The following is a 16,575-nucleotide window of genomic DNA, read 5'->3' on the forward strand; positions in this document are numbered from 1 at the left end:
TACTTACAAGCTCAACCCTTCATGCTATGTCTAGGCCCTCGGTCTTCCACTCTAACTCCTTTCAAACTTCTTTGTGCGGCAACAGACCCCCCTTCACGTCCTGTGTCCACGATTTATAATTTTTTGTTAGAGGATACTAGTCGGAATCTCCCATTTTACTAAAAAGCGGAATAAAGACTTGAGGGTGGATTTAACATCTGCTAAATGGGAAAAAAATTCCAGCTTGCGCATGCTTGCTCCCCCAGCACACTAGTGGGGGAGACGCAATATAAACTAATGACGCGGTCGTACAGATGTCCTGATGTTATATCTAAAATGGGGCTAGGTTTACCTAATGTGTGTTGGCACTGCTCCTCGGGCCCGGGGAACCCTTTCCATATTTGGTGGGATTGTTCCTCCTTACAACCATACTGGAATAGTATCATCTCTGGAATCGGTACATCTATTAGACCACACTTAGGTCGACATGGACCAAGGTTGACAGGGTTATAGGTCAACTTGGGTCAAGGTCGACAGTCATTAGGTCGACATGAGTTTTTCACTGTTTTGTTCATTATGTCCTAAAAAAATTTCAATAAACACATTTTGCTCTAAAAGGGACTCTCTTGTTAGTGCTTTATATTTCATACTGTTCAGCAGTTTGACATTGTAGCCCCTCATCACAAACTTATTGTACATGGACTCCAGTTGTGTTACTGCCTCATCACGTGGCCGATTATATGTAAACTGCGCATGCATACAGTTTGTAGTATGCACACGTACGTTTCGCAGTATGCATGCGCAAGGCCATGCAGTGATGAAGTCCGCAAGGTGATTGACAGGAAATAGGCGGCTGGGGCTGGTATAGACAAAATTTTATTAAAAAAAGAATACGGGACTCTTTACCTAGAACGGCGCCCATCGTGACCATCGTATGCACTAAAAAACGGGTGCGATGCGATGCCCGCGATGGCTGCGATTTCCCATAGGGATCAATGTTAAAAGTGAGATTGGACGCGATTTTAGTGTTCAATGCCTCAATGCCCGCGATTTTTCCATAGGAAACAATGTTAAATGGGCCACAGAGCCCAAATAGTCACCCTAAAGTCTGAAATGGCCCCCACAATTGTTAACGCCACCCCACGATCAACGTCAACCCGAAGCGTGGCGAGCGCAGCGAGCCCGCGAGGGGCGGCGGTATGCGTCCTCCGACCTTTTCATACCCCCACTATCCACGTCGGCGTGGAGTTGAGAATAGAATAGTGTGGCGAGCGCAGCGAGCCACTGAGCCCGAAGCGTGGCGAGCGCAGCGAGCGGACGCGGATACCTTCACAGGTAAACGCGTCCCTTCGCGGGCTTCACAGGTATCCGCGTCCCCTCGCGGGGCTCGCTGCGCTCGCCACGCTTCGGGCTCGGTGGCTCGCTGCGCTCGCCACACTATTCTATTCTCAACTCCACGCCGACGTGGATAGTGGGGGTATGAAAAGGTCGGAGGACGCGTACCGCCGCCCCTCGCGGGCTTGCTGCGCTCGCCACGCTTCGGGTTCACGTTGATCGTGGGGTGGCGTTAAAAATTGTGGGGGCCATTTAAGACTTCAGGGGGACTATTAGGGCTCTGTGGCCCATTTAACATTGTTTCCTATGTAAAAATCGCGGGCATTGAGGCATTTAACACTAAAATCGCGTCCAATCTCACTTTTAACATTGATCCCTATGGGAAAATCGCGGGCATCGCGTCGCACCCGTTTTTTATGTGCATGCGATGCCCGCGATTTTTTACCCCTGACGCCCGCGATGCCAATCGCGGGCGCAGTTCTAGGTAAAGAGTACCAAGAATACATTCAGGCGCCTGTGATATCGACTGGTTCCCAATGAGCAGCTGCTAGGGGTTAGGGGTAGTCAATCGCTACAAGGAAATGTTAACAAGGAAAAAAATAGAATTTTAGCAGCGCTACTACCACAATAAAGAACACTTACTTAATTAATTTAATTAATTTACTTAATAGACAAAAAAATGCCACTTAAAATTGTTAGATAAACAATTATAAATAAAACGTTTCTTTATTGTAGTAGTAGCGCCTGGGGTTGGTAACCAGTGTTAAGAAAAACTCAGGCGTGCCTAGAAAATGCTAGGAGTGTCTGGGAAAACGATAGTAGTGCCTGAGCATTTTAGAGGAGGGTGTGTGATGTCAGCTCCAGGCCAGATATGCCTTTTTCCATCGCACCGCTGAGTAAGTCCAGGGCTACTCTGAGCCTGCAATGAGTTGTGGCCAGTGTAAAAATCATTAGATGGTGAGTCTGTTCCGATGGGTTCTGGACATATTCCTACGGCTGCAAATGGATGTGTAGCCGTATACATCCATCTGCACAGCGAGTACATTTATTTGCAAGGTGGGATTTTATTATTATTATTATAAAAACTTTATTTATAAGGCGCCACAAGTGTTTTGCAGCACCGTACAAAGGAACAATACAGGGAGAGAGGGGTGGTGGCTTAACTGCAATCAGATCTGAATTACCCCTATAGGACAATCAGGGGGAAATTTACTAAGATGTGAATTCTACTTCACATGTGATGTTGCTATGGGCAACCAATCTGAATCTACTTTTTATTTATTTATTTAGCACCCTCTAGTAAACAGGATCTGATTGGTTGCCCATAGCAACATCACATGTGAAGAAGAATTCACATCTTAGTAAATTTCATACTCAGTGCATACCCTCCAACATCTGGAGGGCAGAAATCGGTGCACATTCGGAATGGGGGCGTGGCCAAATGGGCGCGGTCAGTGGAAAAGTGGGTGTGGACAAGTCCCCTTTCCGAATGTGTATTGGCCTCAATTCACATCATGTACCCGGGGCCCCAGGATGACCCGGGTATCATGTTAGCAGCACTCCCCGGCTTCCTGTGCCCTCCTCAGCTGCCCATCAGCTCTAATCCCTTTGCTCTGTGGTGTGTGCTCATTTTGCCCTCCCCTGGGAACGGAGAAGTGGTGCAGGGGTCCCGGTGAGAAATCACTAAGCAAGGGGAGGACGGCCATCCCGCTGAGTCCCCCTGCAGTGCAACCCGGGAAATGTAGTCTTGGCAGGCCACTTACACCCAAAGAGCAGCCAGCAGTGTAATTAGGGTTGCCACCTCAGGCATCTTTGATTCCTGGAGATCCCCCCCCCACCACCACCACCACCACCACCTTCATGTGCGCACGCGCTCATGGAAAAGAGGGCATGGCCTCTCATACAGACATGTATTGAAGTCCCTATTGTTACATTTAATAACACATTTCCCATACTGACAACTCCTACACAGAGATACCTCATACATCCTCCTCTCATCCTGACTCTAGTGACAACAACATCACAGCAAAAACCCCCCCCACACTTCTCTAACATGCATATCTGCCCCAAACACTGACCGCCCACACACATAAATCCCCCCCTCCACACTGGCCTCACCATTTCCTCAGCTGACAGCACAGACGGCTCTGCCCTGGGATTGATACACAGTAGCAGCCGTCTTATCTCTCCTCGGAGGCTCAGTTTGGGAGGAAGCACTGCTGCAGCATTCTCAGCTGTTGGCTGCACAGTGCTCCTCTCTCCTCTCCTGCGGGCCAGTTTAAATATTTCTGGAGGTAGAGGGAGTTGTGGGGCGGGCAGCAACTCGCAAGTGCTGGAGAAACACTGTGCATGCCCTGTGGCCTTTCTGGCACCCGGAGCTCGCGCTCCACTTGAACCACCCTCCCTATGCCCCTGACAGTGTGCACACTCAGTTGGGTGGCTGTAGAGGCTTTCAAAGTCACCCGGATTCCAGGAGAATCCCAGAATCCGGGGGACTGCAAAAACATCCTGGAGGGTTGCCACCAAATCAGGTGGAATCCAGGAAATCCAGGAGAGGTGGCAACCCTAAGTGTAATAGAAGAAAACTACAATTCCCAGAGACAGAGGAGCTGCCTATCAAAAATCGGTACAATCGGTACAGTCTGATTTCGCCGGTACAGACCATTAAAAAACAGTACTGTACCGGCTAAATCGGTACAGTTGGAGGGTATGCCAGTGTTTCCACAGGGCCTGTTCTATAGCGGGAATAAGCTAAGCTTTCCATCCCCAAACAGTGGGCACCACAAAAACCATCTACACCCTAGTTATTTAAACTCAAACTTATGCAATAGGGCATCATCATTAACAATCAGAGATAGGCATAACCTAATATGACAGGCAGATGGACAAGCTTAAAGGACTGAAACAGCAATCCTGCCAATACATTTTCTACACTTACTACAGCGATGTAACAATGGCACTGCAGCACAAGCTGGGGTGCGGTGTCAGATTTTATGCGGTTTGACTGACCGCATAGAATCTGCATAAAATGGCCCTCCAAAAATGGCCACTGCCTTGGAGGGGACAGATGCTACTAGCGTCTGTCAGGGGAGTGCGTACAATGCTATCTGCAAGTTCCAGATTCCAGGAGCGCTGGTGCACTGTAAACATCTTCTTCCTAGCATGTAAATCCCTGGCACTGACTATGTAATCCCTGGCAACGAGCCTGAAACACCTGGCAACGAGCATGTGACCAATGGCAATGAGCAAGAAACCCCTGACGACCTGCATGTATTCGCATGGCAATGAGCATGTAACTCCCTGCCATTCCCTATGTAACCCCTGGCAATGAGCATGTAACCAATGGCAATGAGATAGAAACCTCTTGCAACGTGCATGTATCCCCTGGTAACGAGCATGTGACCCCTGGCAATGAGCATTAAAGCACCTGGCAGTGAGCAAGAAAACACTGTATGCAAGCAGGAAACCCTTGGAAAGAAAACAGTGTCAATCAGCATGTAGTTAAAAATAAATAAAAAATAACTAATGTATCGTGGGGGGAGGCAGAATGTTTTTGGCATGGGGGGGGGGGCAACATTTCTAGTCGAACCACTGTTATACCAAACATATGTATAGCAGGGAAATGCCATAGGGGTATGGATTGGTTGGTTGACCTAAAGATGGTCAACAGTTTTTAGGTCGACACAGGTTGACACAGTCAACATAGACACAGTGTTAAGTGTACCGCGTCCCCTCGCATGGCTCGCTGCGCTTGGCACTTTTTTTTATTTTATTTTTTTATATTTTTATTATGCTTTCACCGTACAATACATTTGTCAATAACAGCGTGATTTGTACAATATGAATGTGACATGACGAAGGGCACAAATATGCTGACATGTATAACATTAGCTTGAATCATAATAAAAAGAAAATCATTATTTCCAATAAACTTATGCCCACATCAGTCATTACTCGACAATTGTTATCTGTGTCGTTCGTTTGTCTCAGATCAGGTAGAGTTAATATAGTCTATCAGCGTAGAGACCAAGGCCCCCAGGATCTTCCCGTGTTCCCCATCCCAGACCCCCTTTCCCCTAGCTGCCCAGTAAAATTGGTGGATCTCCCTGTACCATACATGTTTCAAAATATTCTGTGTTCTGGAGTGTTTGTTTGATCCTGCCTTGGAAGTCTCTGGGTAATATGTTAATATAACAATCCCAGGTACTTAAATAATTTTTTGTGAGTTTTTTTTTGTGTAGTGTGGTCTCCAACCAATCCATCAAAAACAAGTGGTGAAGTTTTTCTTTAAATAACTCCAGGGGGGGGGGGGGGGGTTTCGTTTAGTTTAGTATTGTAGTTCAATAGGTGTTCTTGGGCATAGGATTTTACCTGTAGCCAGAAATTGAGAATAAAAGGGCATGTCCACAGGCATGGAATTGGTCGCGCTTGGCACATTATTTTATTCTCCCACCACGCCCTAGTGGATGGAAGGGCATGAAATACCTCCTGTCGGAAACATGTTGGCTCGAAAAACAGTGAAAAACCCCATGTCAACCTTTTGACTGTTGAGCTAGACCTTGTCGACCTAATGCTTGTGTCGACCTAATGATTTGTCAACCTTGTCCCATGTTGACCTAGACTTAAGGTGGCCATACATCAGAAAGATATTGTACCCAATCATACAATCTCAATTGATTGTAAGATGGATTGTATGCAGATTGTGCGCACATCTTGTATACACAATCATACAGCAGATGGATTGTATGACTGATTGTAAGATGGATTGTGTGTAGATTGTGTGTCCAAAAACCACCAAGGACTGCCGGGGATTTCAAGGGAAATTGTACACAATCATGAGCGCAATCGATCTTAAGATCGATCTTTCTGATGTATGGCCAGCTATAGAAACATAGAATTTGACGGCAGATAAGAACCATCTAGACACCTTGCAGTATGTCGACCTAGTGGTGTCGACCTAATGAATGTCAATCATCTTCAGGTCGACCGACCAACCGTATCCCGTGCCATAGAAGGAGCCAAAAGTTACATTGGTAAGTGCATGATTTCTACAGAATAAGAATATTGTATTTGCTGTAATCTCACAGACATCTGGGTACATTTACTAAAACTTCTACAAATGAAAAGATTCTGTCTATCATTATTCTATAAAATCCTAGGAAGTGATGGACAGAATCTGATTGGTTGCTATGGGCAACATCACCTCTTTATTTTGTATAAGCTTTAGGAATTGTCCTATAAATCTCTGCAGGGTGCAACCATTATAGATTCCGAAGCTTTCGTGTATAATGTGGCCATGTCCAGCTCGCGCTGGGCTTGTAATTGCAGGAAATCTCCGCCCTGCAGACTATACAAGAGATGAGTTATGTCCCCTGTTGGTACTCCTACGCAGCACACACCAAGGGCCTGAAAAGGGGGTATGGCCTTGCAGGAATATGCGTGTCCGTGAAGCCACGCCCCCATTTTCGCCACTGTCTCTTTGCCTCCCATGCAGGGCCGGCGCCACCACTAGGCAAACCTAGGCATTTGCCTAGGGCGCCGGCCACTGGAGGGCGGAAAATGCCGCCCGGGTACCTGTCCTACCGGCGCTGTCTATTTCAATCTGGCGGCGGAGGCAGCGGGGGTCCCTGCAGTCTATTAAAAATCACGAGCGCTATCCGCCGGGCTATGCGGAAGCGCTTCTAGTGTGAAAACTCTGGCAGCACGGCGCACGCTGATCTCAGCCAATCAGCGTGCTGCCAGAGTTTTCACACTAGAAGCGCTTCCGCATAGCCCGGCGGATAGCGCTCGTGATTTTTAATAGACTGCAGGGACCCCCGCTGCCTCCGCCGCCAGATTGAAATAGACAGCGCCGGTAGGACAGGTCAGAGCCGGATTAACAATGGGGCTGATGGAGCTACAGCTCCAGGCCCACTCTCTAAATAGGCCCATTTTATAGCTGAGGGTCAGGGCTTTCCAACAAGCCTGGCCCCGCGTTGCTAGCCCCCCGGGAACCGGAGATACCGCCAGGCAAAGCTGGGACGTTTTCCCCATAGGATAACATGAGACCTGCTAATTCCGACCCCCACCTGGTTCCAACGGCATCACAGAAGCTCGAGGTTGATCTCAGTCTAACTCAATCTGATACCAGGTTGGTCCATATGGGTTCATTGGTTCTAGAGATATTGCGGGTAAACCGATTTTTTCATGTTTGAAATGTCATTTCATGGCTGTTCATGTTGTTTGAGGACAGATTTCTCTGGAACCAAATGGCCCAGTTTCACAGGACCAAAATCATTTGAAAATCATTTGAAGCCCACATGTAAATGGGTCAGTTGGTTCCGAAGATAATGCTGGTTAACTACCCCTAAAGTTTAAGGGGGGGGGGTGGGTAGTTTTCTCTCCTCACACCAGAAAATGCAGGAACTAGGCTGGTGTAATAGGGGCCAGCCCGGGTAAATCCCTGCATTTTCTGGTGTGAAAGGGGTATTATTTCAAATAGCCGGGACCTGCATTGCTCTGAATACAGCGGGGCAGCCCCCTGCTCTCTGCCTGGCTGTCAATGGCTGTCATTTCTGCCCTGCGGCGGCTGTCCCCCAGTTACCGCAAGCGTGTGTTCCCCCTTGGCAATGAGCATGCAATCCCACATGGCAATGAGCATGTAACCCCTGGCAATGAGCATATAGGTAAGCAGCACTTATGTAGCATAATTTTTAATAGGCATTAAGGTGTTTGGCATAATACTTAATGGACATTATGGTGTGTGGCTTAACATGTTATGGGCATTATGGTGTAATTTTTAATGCGCACCTTTGGCGCGCAATGCCCGTTTATGAAGCATATTGTGCATTATTGCTTAATCTGTTTGGTATAGTGTGTATTTTGGCTCAATCCATGTGGCAAAATTTTGCCTTAATCTGTGTGGCATAACGTGAATTTTGGCTCAGTCGGTGTGAATTTTTGCTCATTCCATGTGGCATAATGTCTAAGAGGCAAGTACAATATAAAGGGGTTAGTCTTTTGTTGCATGATTTGTATAAGGGGTATATGGGGTCCGGTATGATATGCTGGTGGTCGGAATCCCGGCGGTCAAAATACTGACGCCGGAATCCCGACCTCCGCAATGCCGACAAGGGGGGCTGTGGATCGCTCCCCCTTGCGGGGGACACCCATAAAGGGACAAAGTGCATTGCAGTGGTCGGGATTCTGGCATCGGTATTTTGAGCGCTGGGATTCCGACCACCGGCATATTGACCGCATCCTGGTATATGGTGTGCTAAACTTAGATGACCACATAAAAGGTGCTAAAATGTTGTCTATCAAGTTTTGTCTTTCAGTATTCTTTTTATGACTGGAGTGCCGCCTCACCCCGCAAGTATCTTAGGATTTTAGGACATCGGCATCCTGCGGGTGCACCTTTTGGAGGGCACCCGCCAATATATCTCCCTGCATTTTTCTTATGCCAGCCTCCTGCTTTTTCCAGGCATATATAATTAGTTGAAAGTATTTACACAAATAGAGACCCACCCATGAGCAGACCACCCAACCAGAACACTGGTCACGCCCCCCACATTATTAGGTGCTGGCCACAAACCCTATCATTGCGCATAATAGGCCCTTGATGATTTTCAGCTCCAGGCCCATTTAGACCTTAATCTGGCTCTGGGACAGGTACCACCCCACACCTCACACACACACACCACCCACCCCCCCCCCGGCACCGGGGCGCCCCCAGCCCGACTCGCCTGGGGCGCTCCGGTGCCTTGCACCGGCCCTGCTCCCATGAATAGACAATGGGCGGTATTCAATGAGCCTGATTCGCCATGTTTTTATGGCGAATTTGTGCTGTTTGGCGAATTTTTTACTAAAACGGTGAATCACCCTATTCAATGACCAGATGGCGAATACATTTGAAGGTTTTTTTCACCATGATTCACCGAGTAGCAATCGCTATCTTTTTATGGTGAAGTGTAAGGTGAACTTTTAAAATAAAGTGTTTTGTTTTTTACAATTGGTGTAAAAAAATCTGGAATTTTATTCTGAGGAGGGGCATGCTATTTTTATTCATGTGCTGTAAGCACATGAATATATATTTAATTTAAAAAAAAATATATATATATTTTTTTTTTACACAGACCAGCCAGCAGGGGGCCGGAGCCGAGCCGCTCATTAGATATTCATATATTCACTTCACCCGATCATTACATATTCATGATCGGGTGTAGTGAATATGCCCGGTCCCCTGCTGGCACCCCCGGGGGCCAGCCTGTGCTGCCTGGCACCCGGGGAGCCCACCTCATCCCCACAAACGTTGTGGGGCAGGCAGGGAGACTTCCATCTCCCTGCCTGCCACCGTCCTCAGGCACCCTGCGGCGTTCGCCGCAGGAGCTCATATTCGCCGGTCAGGGGCAGCGAGCCCCTGACTCGTTGGGCGGTATTCAATGAGGCTGATTCGCCAGGTTTTTATGGCGATTTTGTGCTGTAAGGCGAATTTCTGACTAAAACGGTGAATCACCCTAATTCGTGCTGTAAGGCGAATTTCTGACTAAAACGGTGAATCACCGTATTTAATGACCAGATAGCGAATACATTTCAAGGTTTTTTTCGCCATGATTCATCGAGTAGCAATCGCTATCTTTTTATGGTGAAGTGGAAGGTGTAACTTTTTACAATTGGTGTAAAACAATCTGGAATTTTATTCTGAGGAGGGGCATGCTATTTTTATTCTGTAAGCACATGAATATATATTTAATAAAAAAATAATTTATTTTTTATTTTATTTTTATTTTTACACAGAGCAGCCAGCAGGGGGCCGGAGTCGAGCCGCTCATTAGATATTAATTATTTATTTAATTATTTACAGTTTTTTTATATAGCGCAGCAGATTCCGTTGCGCTTTATATATTCACTTCACCCGATCATTACATATTCATGATCGGGTGTAGTGAATATACCCGGTCCCCTGCTGGCACCCCCGGGGGGCAGCCTGTGCTGCCTGGCTCCCGGGGAGCCCACCTCCCCCCCACAAACGTTCTGGGGCAGGCAGGGAGACTTCCATCTCCCTGCCTGCCACCGTCCTCAGGCTCCCTGCGGCGTTCGCCGCAGGAGCTCATACTCGCCAGTCAGGGGCAGCGAGCCCCTGACTCGTTGAATACCGGAGCCGGCGAGGCTCCGGAACGCGGCGACCAGTGGCTAATGTGCAGCGAATCCTTAACAGGATTCGCTGCACGTCGCCGGTATTCACATTGAATACCGCCCGTTGAATACCGAACGAGGCGACCCATGGCGAATGTGCAGCGAATCCTAAACAGGATTCGCTGCACGTCGCCGGTATTCACATTGAATACCGCCCAATGTCTATTCTAGCAGAGAAGCAAGCGTGTGGCAGGGTGGAGTCCCAACTCCCCCCACTGCGGGACACTGCCAGCCGTGGGAGGGACAAAGGACCATCCCCCAAAAAATGGGATAGTTGAGAAGTATGGTTAAGAGTAGCACAGAGGGACCATGCTGCCTGAGCCTGGGGATTTTATTTTTATTTTTAAAGGGGGAACTGTGGGCTCTGGAATCAGCTTGGCCGTATAGCAGCTACACCCCCTGCACTCATGGAAGTGGGTATGACTATCTCCTGTAGCCCTCAAGTACTCTGTCTTGGAGTTATCCTTGGTTCTTCCCTCTCCTTTAAAACATTAACCACCTCTCGTAGTCCTGCCATTTCCATCTCAATCAGGATCAGACCCAGGATGCTACTAAGACCCTCATCCTCATCCACTCACTGGTCATCTCCAGGCTGGACTACTGGTATCTCCTCCTATCTGGCCTGCCTGACAAATGCCTGTCTCCACAGTGTTTTCACAATGCAGGTATTTATTGAACACACACCGAAGGTGCCGTACATAAGTAAAACTGGCAAACATGCAAAACGCACCGACAACAGATATCTGACAGAAGAAACAAAAGGGAGGGTTCAAAAGACCCTGCAGGTACAATATGGATTCCCTGTGATAATAGAAAATTAACAAAGTGCATGAATGGACTGTAGAATGGACCCAGCCTTCTCCCCTTGGTTACGTCGCATAGTGTATGAGGACCTATAGGGTTAGGCTGTAGGAGGGTTAAGTTCAGGGCCATCTTAATGCATGGGCAACTGCCCAAGAGCCTCTCAAGAGCGGGGGCCATGCTGCAGAATATACATTCACAGACGTCAGAGGCGGTTAGTGACCCGCGGGAGCATACATCGGCCGTTAGGCAGGGTATACACTCTGGGTGATATACTGGGGCAGATGTATTAAGCCTGGAGAAGAGATAAACTGGAGATAAAGTGGAAGGAGATAACGCACCAGCCAATCAGCTGTGTTTGAAATATGACAGTTGGGAGTTGATTGGCTGCTGCGTTATCTCCTTTCACTTTATCTCCACTTTATCTCTTCTCCATTCTTAATACATCTGCCCCAATGAGCCACATCGTTCAAAAGGACTAAAATTAGTGACATCGCAAAATGATATCGGCCCGTGTGTGCGGGACTTGAGCGATATTACAAGCAATATCAGTCAGAAGGGCCAACATGAGCGACATCGGATAAAATATCGCTTAGTCACAGTGTGTATACAGTAGGTCTTAAGAGGTCAGAATCTACCACTACATACAAGTACTAATAGCAAGTTTACCCACAGACTATGGCCCTTATTCAGATCTGATGGCAGTACAAATTTGTTCTCAAAATGGGCAAAACCATGTGCACTGCAGGTGGGGCAGATGTAACCTGTATATAGAGAGAGTATGTATACAATTTAGACTATCTGCATTCAATTTAGACTATATAGTGCAGATCTGCACTATATAGTCTATGCAGCCAAGACTTTCGGGATCGCAAGGGTTAAAACCCATACAATCTGCATGAGATCCAGATGAGATTTTGACTATATAGTCAAAATCTCATTCACATTGTACAAGTGTGTACACATCATTAGATTTGTGTGAGTTATTTTGTTTCTGTGCAGGGTAAATACTGGCTGCATTATTTGTACACTGCAATTTAGATTTCAGTTTCAACACACCCCACCCAAATGTAACTCTCTCTGCACATGTTACATCTGCCCCACCTGCAGTGCATATGGTTTTGCCCATTTTGAGAACAAATTTGTACTGCGATCAGATCTGAATAAGGGCCAATGCCCAGTGTATTTATACTGTATATAGTATACATACGCATGCATTATGAGGATAGCAGGGACAAGTCTGCAGGTGGGGATGATCGGAGTTGTAGTGCTGATGTTGTTAGGACATGTATTGATTACATTCAGCATGCTGTTCCCCCCATACAGCGCAGGACAGGAGCAGGAAGGGTACCAGGTGTCAGTCTGCTGTCAGTGTAGCTCTGCACAAGTTGCCTCTAGCCATGCACCTACATATATTATTATTATGATCACTGTGCATTGCACAGGGTTCTGGGTGCAGATAATCTACCTATATGCCTGCATGCAGAATGCAGAATAAATAATAATACATCTATTGTCCCCATCAGAGGGGCTGGGTGGATGGATCAGCCTCCTGCTCCTTCTCTTGCTAACTAGTCCTGCTGAACTTGGTCATCCCTGGCATCACTAGTACTAACTAGTCCTGCCAGGATGATGGGATGTGGTTGCCACGGCAACCAGACTGGACGTCACAATCTGGGCATGTGTTCCATTTCTGTCTCTTTTCTCTCTCCCTCTCTTATTTCCAGGCTGAGGGATCTGGGCAGAGGGAGAGAGAGGGAGAGAGTGAGGGAGAGAGGGGGGATAGTTTTCCCTTAAATATATAACCCCCCCACCCCCCCAGAAGGCTAGAGAGCAATAGGCAGCCATCTTCCCTGCTAACCTCACCCTGCTCACAGCCAGCCCACCCCACTGGCACCTTATGGGTTAATACTTGGAGCGCTTTGGGGGGCACAGAAAGGATCCAGGTTGCAAAAATAAAGCTGCAGAATCCGGGGGAGTGAGAGGCAGCAATGAGAGGGCCACTGGGGAATGAAGAGGACCCGATGGAGGAGATGGACAATGAAGACATGTCAGGTAAGGGGAGGTTTCCTTTTTCCTTGGGCACTGCGTGCAAACAAATGGGGGTTAATGGAGAGGGCAGCGGGCAAGGTGGGTGGTGGTGGTGAGGGCAGCCGCTTGCAAAGAACGAGAAGGGAGGGCGCGGAAAGCACACTCTCTCAGGATTGTTCTCCAGTTTTAAAGTTTTGCGCGGCGAAAAAAAATCCCCGTGCAGGAGGGCGCCTGGGAGAAAAGCTGAGACTCACAGCATTTTTATAAATCATTTGTTAGTATTCATAGCCCTGGGGGGACAAGTCAGCAGGGTGCATGTGCACATGCATGCAGATTGCAGAGTGGGGAGCATTGCATGCATATTCCTGCACACTTTTCCTCCTTGCTGGGATTTCTTTTGTGTCTGTGATGGACTTTATTATTTATTGTTGGCAGGGTTGCACCCTTTGCATAGATCAACAGATAGACAGAGGAGGGTGGGGGTGTAATGGCTATGATCTGCTTTGTATTATACTGTATGCACCTAATTTATGCACATGGTGGAGAGCTAGGGCTGTCAGTGGGCTATTACTGTGTGTGTGTTGGTCTCAGCATCCTGCTAATTAGCACTGGTGCAGCCTGTCAGACCAGCTTCCCTTCTGCCTCTAACCCAAGTGTCATTACTGGGGCTGGAAATTACATTATTGGATTAAAATGCTCTGATACCAAGTACAGAACCAGCTGTGGTTGGCACTGATCTGGCTGGGCAAGCGTGCAATGGGAGGAATCATCGGTGCATTGTTATGCCATGTTGATTTTTTTTTTTTTTGCATAAACTGCGACATCTTTGCTCTTGAATAAACACGGTTATTTATCTATTTGCAACCGGTTATTTCTAGAGCGCACGCCTATTCCGCAGCACTTTACATTTTTTTTTAAATATAAATTAATTTTATATTATTATTATTGTTATAATATATTATTTTTATAATATATATTTATTATAATTATTATTATTTTTATAATAATATATGTATTATTTTTATTTGTATAATATATTATATATTTATTATTTTTTATATTATTATTTTTTTATTATTGCAATAATATATATATTTAATATTATTATGCATTTATTATTCCATGTAAATAATAGAAGCAAGGCCTTGACTTGACCCTTTATTGCCAATGGGCAATTTTTTTTATTTATTTACAATATTTGTGATAAAAGCTGACCCTCCTGGACACCCCTATGTTTCCTTCCCTCTCCAATACAATAATGCCGGATTCCCTGACATAACCACGCCTGAGTTACTCCATGTGCGTAGAATTGTTAAAAAAAGACAAGGAACAACGCAATCAGTGTGCAATCACACAAGAGCAGGACCTAGCGTCTTCCTTCGCTCTCAGGAAATACAGAGTACATTGATTTTTTTTTTTTTTAATGATCCTTAGAGAAAATAAAAAAAAGATTTGTAACTTGAGAAACCTCTCCTGCAATGTGATAAAAGTAATAAAAATGTTCGGGGTTCATGGAGGTGAGCAGTATAAGTTTTACAGATAAACTGTTCACATTTACAAATGAGGCAATTTAACCATTTATTACAACTGTGTTTTATACAACTTTATTTTTTTAAATATTATAGAATTATGTCCAAATTAAAGTAGGGGATCACAGTTGCTGCATCATGGGCCTCTCCCAATTCATGTTTGTGTTACAGCTATGGCATAGCAATTCCATTGTGACGTAACAATGCCAGGAGGTGGGATCCTGTTTGTGGTCACGTAATGTCTGTCTGATTTGGTTTTCTGTTTTTTTCTGCTTTAAAAAAAAAAAAGGATTTCTTGTATTGAAATAATGGGTCTTTTGGCTGAAAAAAAAAATGAGTTTGTTCAGTGTACAAATCTAGTTCCTGCCGTTATACAATTTTTTTACCTGGCAGAAAAAACAAAAACATATTTTAGTGATTTTATTTTTGTTGTGTATGTAACTTTGTAAGTTATATAGTTGTATAGTTTTGAAACTTTCATGTGCTACTGCTGTATCGGTGAGTTATACTCGTGTCAACGTTGGATTATGTAGCTTGTCCTCGAAAAGTGAAAGGGAGGCCTTAATAACGTCATTAAACCCTTCGGTGGCACTCCCGAGAATTTTCCGGGTTATGCTCCGGTGCCCAGACTGGCAAACCCATGCCAGTGCCACTGCCTGCACTCCCTCCCACCAGGCAGAGCAGCTGAACTGAGCGCTGAGATCAGCGCTGCGCTCAGTTTCAGCGGCTACCCAGACTGGCAAACCCGTGCCAGTGCCACTGCCTGCACTCCCTCCCACCAGGCAGCGCAGCTGAACTGAGCGCTGAGATCAGCGCTGCGCTCAGTTTCAGCGGCTACCCAGCTCCTGCTGCCCAGCCCTGCCTCCTGCCCCCGGCTGGGTGCTGGGTTGCCGGGGACAGGGCCAGGCAGCGGCTGATGGACTTTTCGTTGCCCGGACCCGGGGGTTACAGTTGTGGGCTTTTTTTTTTGAGGGAGCGCTCCCCAGAAAAAAACTCGCCCAGTGGGGAGCGCTCCATAAAAAAACCCCACCACTGAAGGGGTTAAAAATTGTGCCCCTGTACCACTATTAAATCATTGGGCCCACACAGCCGTGAATTTGCAGCAGCCAGCGTTCAGTTAATCCACCGCCCGCGAGCGCGAAATCTTGCATTGCTATTTAATGCGATCGCTGTGTGAATGTATGTGTACGGATACAGATCCATTCACAGCTATGCAAATATGTCCAAAACCCATTGTAGCAGGCTCACCATCGAATGATTCTTACACTTGGCACAAGTCATCGCTGCCCTGGACTTACTCGGCGGTGCGATGGAAAAAGGTTTATCCGGCCAGGTGCCGACGGGACACACCCTCCCCTAAAACGCTCAGGCACGCCTGCATCTTCCCGGACACTCCCAGCATTTTCCTAGACACACCTGCGTTTTTCTTAGCGCTCCCACTAAACGGCCGGTTACCACCCCCGACGCCTGCTTCCTGTCAATCGCTTTGCGATCGTCATGCGTATAGAAAAACTTGCAGAACTTCGTCACAGGACGGCCTCGCGCATGCGTACAGCTGCCCATATACATGCGCAGTGGATCAATAATCGCCCGCTGTGCAGATTCAGAGCTGTGCAATCAGGTCTGAATCGGTGGAGCGCTTTATTGCACCGCGAGTACGGGTACGCTACCCACATTTAAAGATACCGTTACATGTGTCATTGTACTTTATACCGTGTAAGTTAGG

General features: G+C 46.8%; 1 protein-coding gene across 3 annotated transcripts in view; it reads left to right on the forward strand.

The window, feature by feature from the left end:
- The first annotated feature begins 13,014 nt into the window (after positions 1–13,014).
- The window catches only part of CHD5 (chromodomain helicase DNA binding protein 5), a 169,817-nt gene continuing 166,256 nt past the window's right edge, over positions 13,015–16,575 (forward strand). The window contains exon 1 of one of the 3 annotated variants that reach the window (XM_083162995.1): positions 13,015–13,344. In XM_083162995.1, coding sequence (XP_083019121.1) covers positions 13,281–13,344 — 64 coding nt within the window. In that variant the 5' untranslated portion in view covers positions 13,015–13,280. The remainder of the gene's footprint in view (positions 13,345–16,575) is intronic. The other 2 variants (XM_083162994.1, XM_083162996.1) reach the window with 2 other exon arrangements.

The sequence above is a fragment of the Crinia signifera genome, chromosome 19, assembly GCF_055691185.1.
Source record: "Crinia signifera chromosome 19, ASM5569118v1, whole genome shotgun sequence".
In the NCBI taxonomy this organism is placed as follows: Eukaryota; Metazoa; Chordata; class Amphibia; order Anura; family Myobatrachidae; genus Crinia; species Crinia signifera.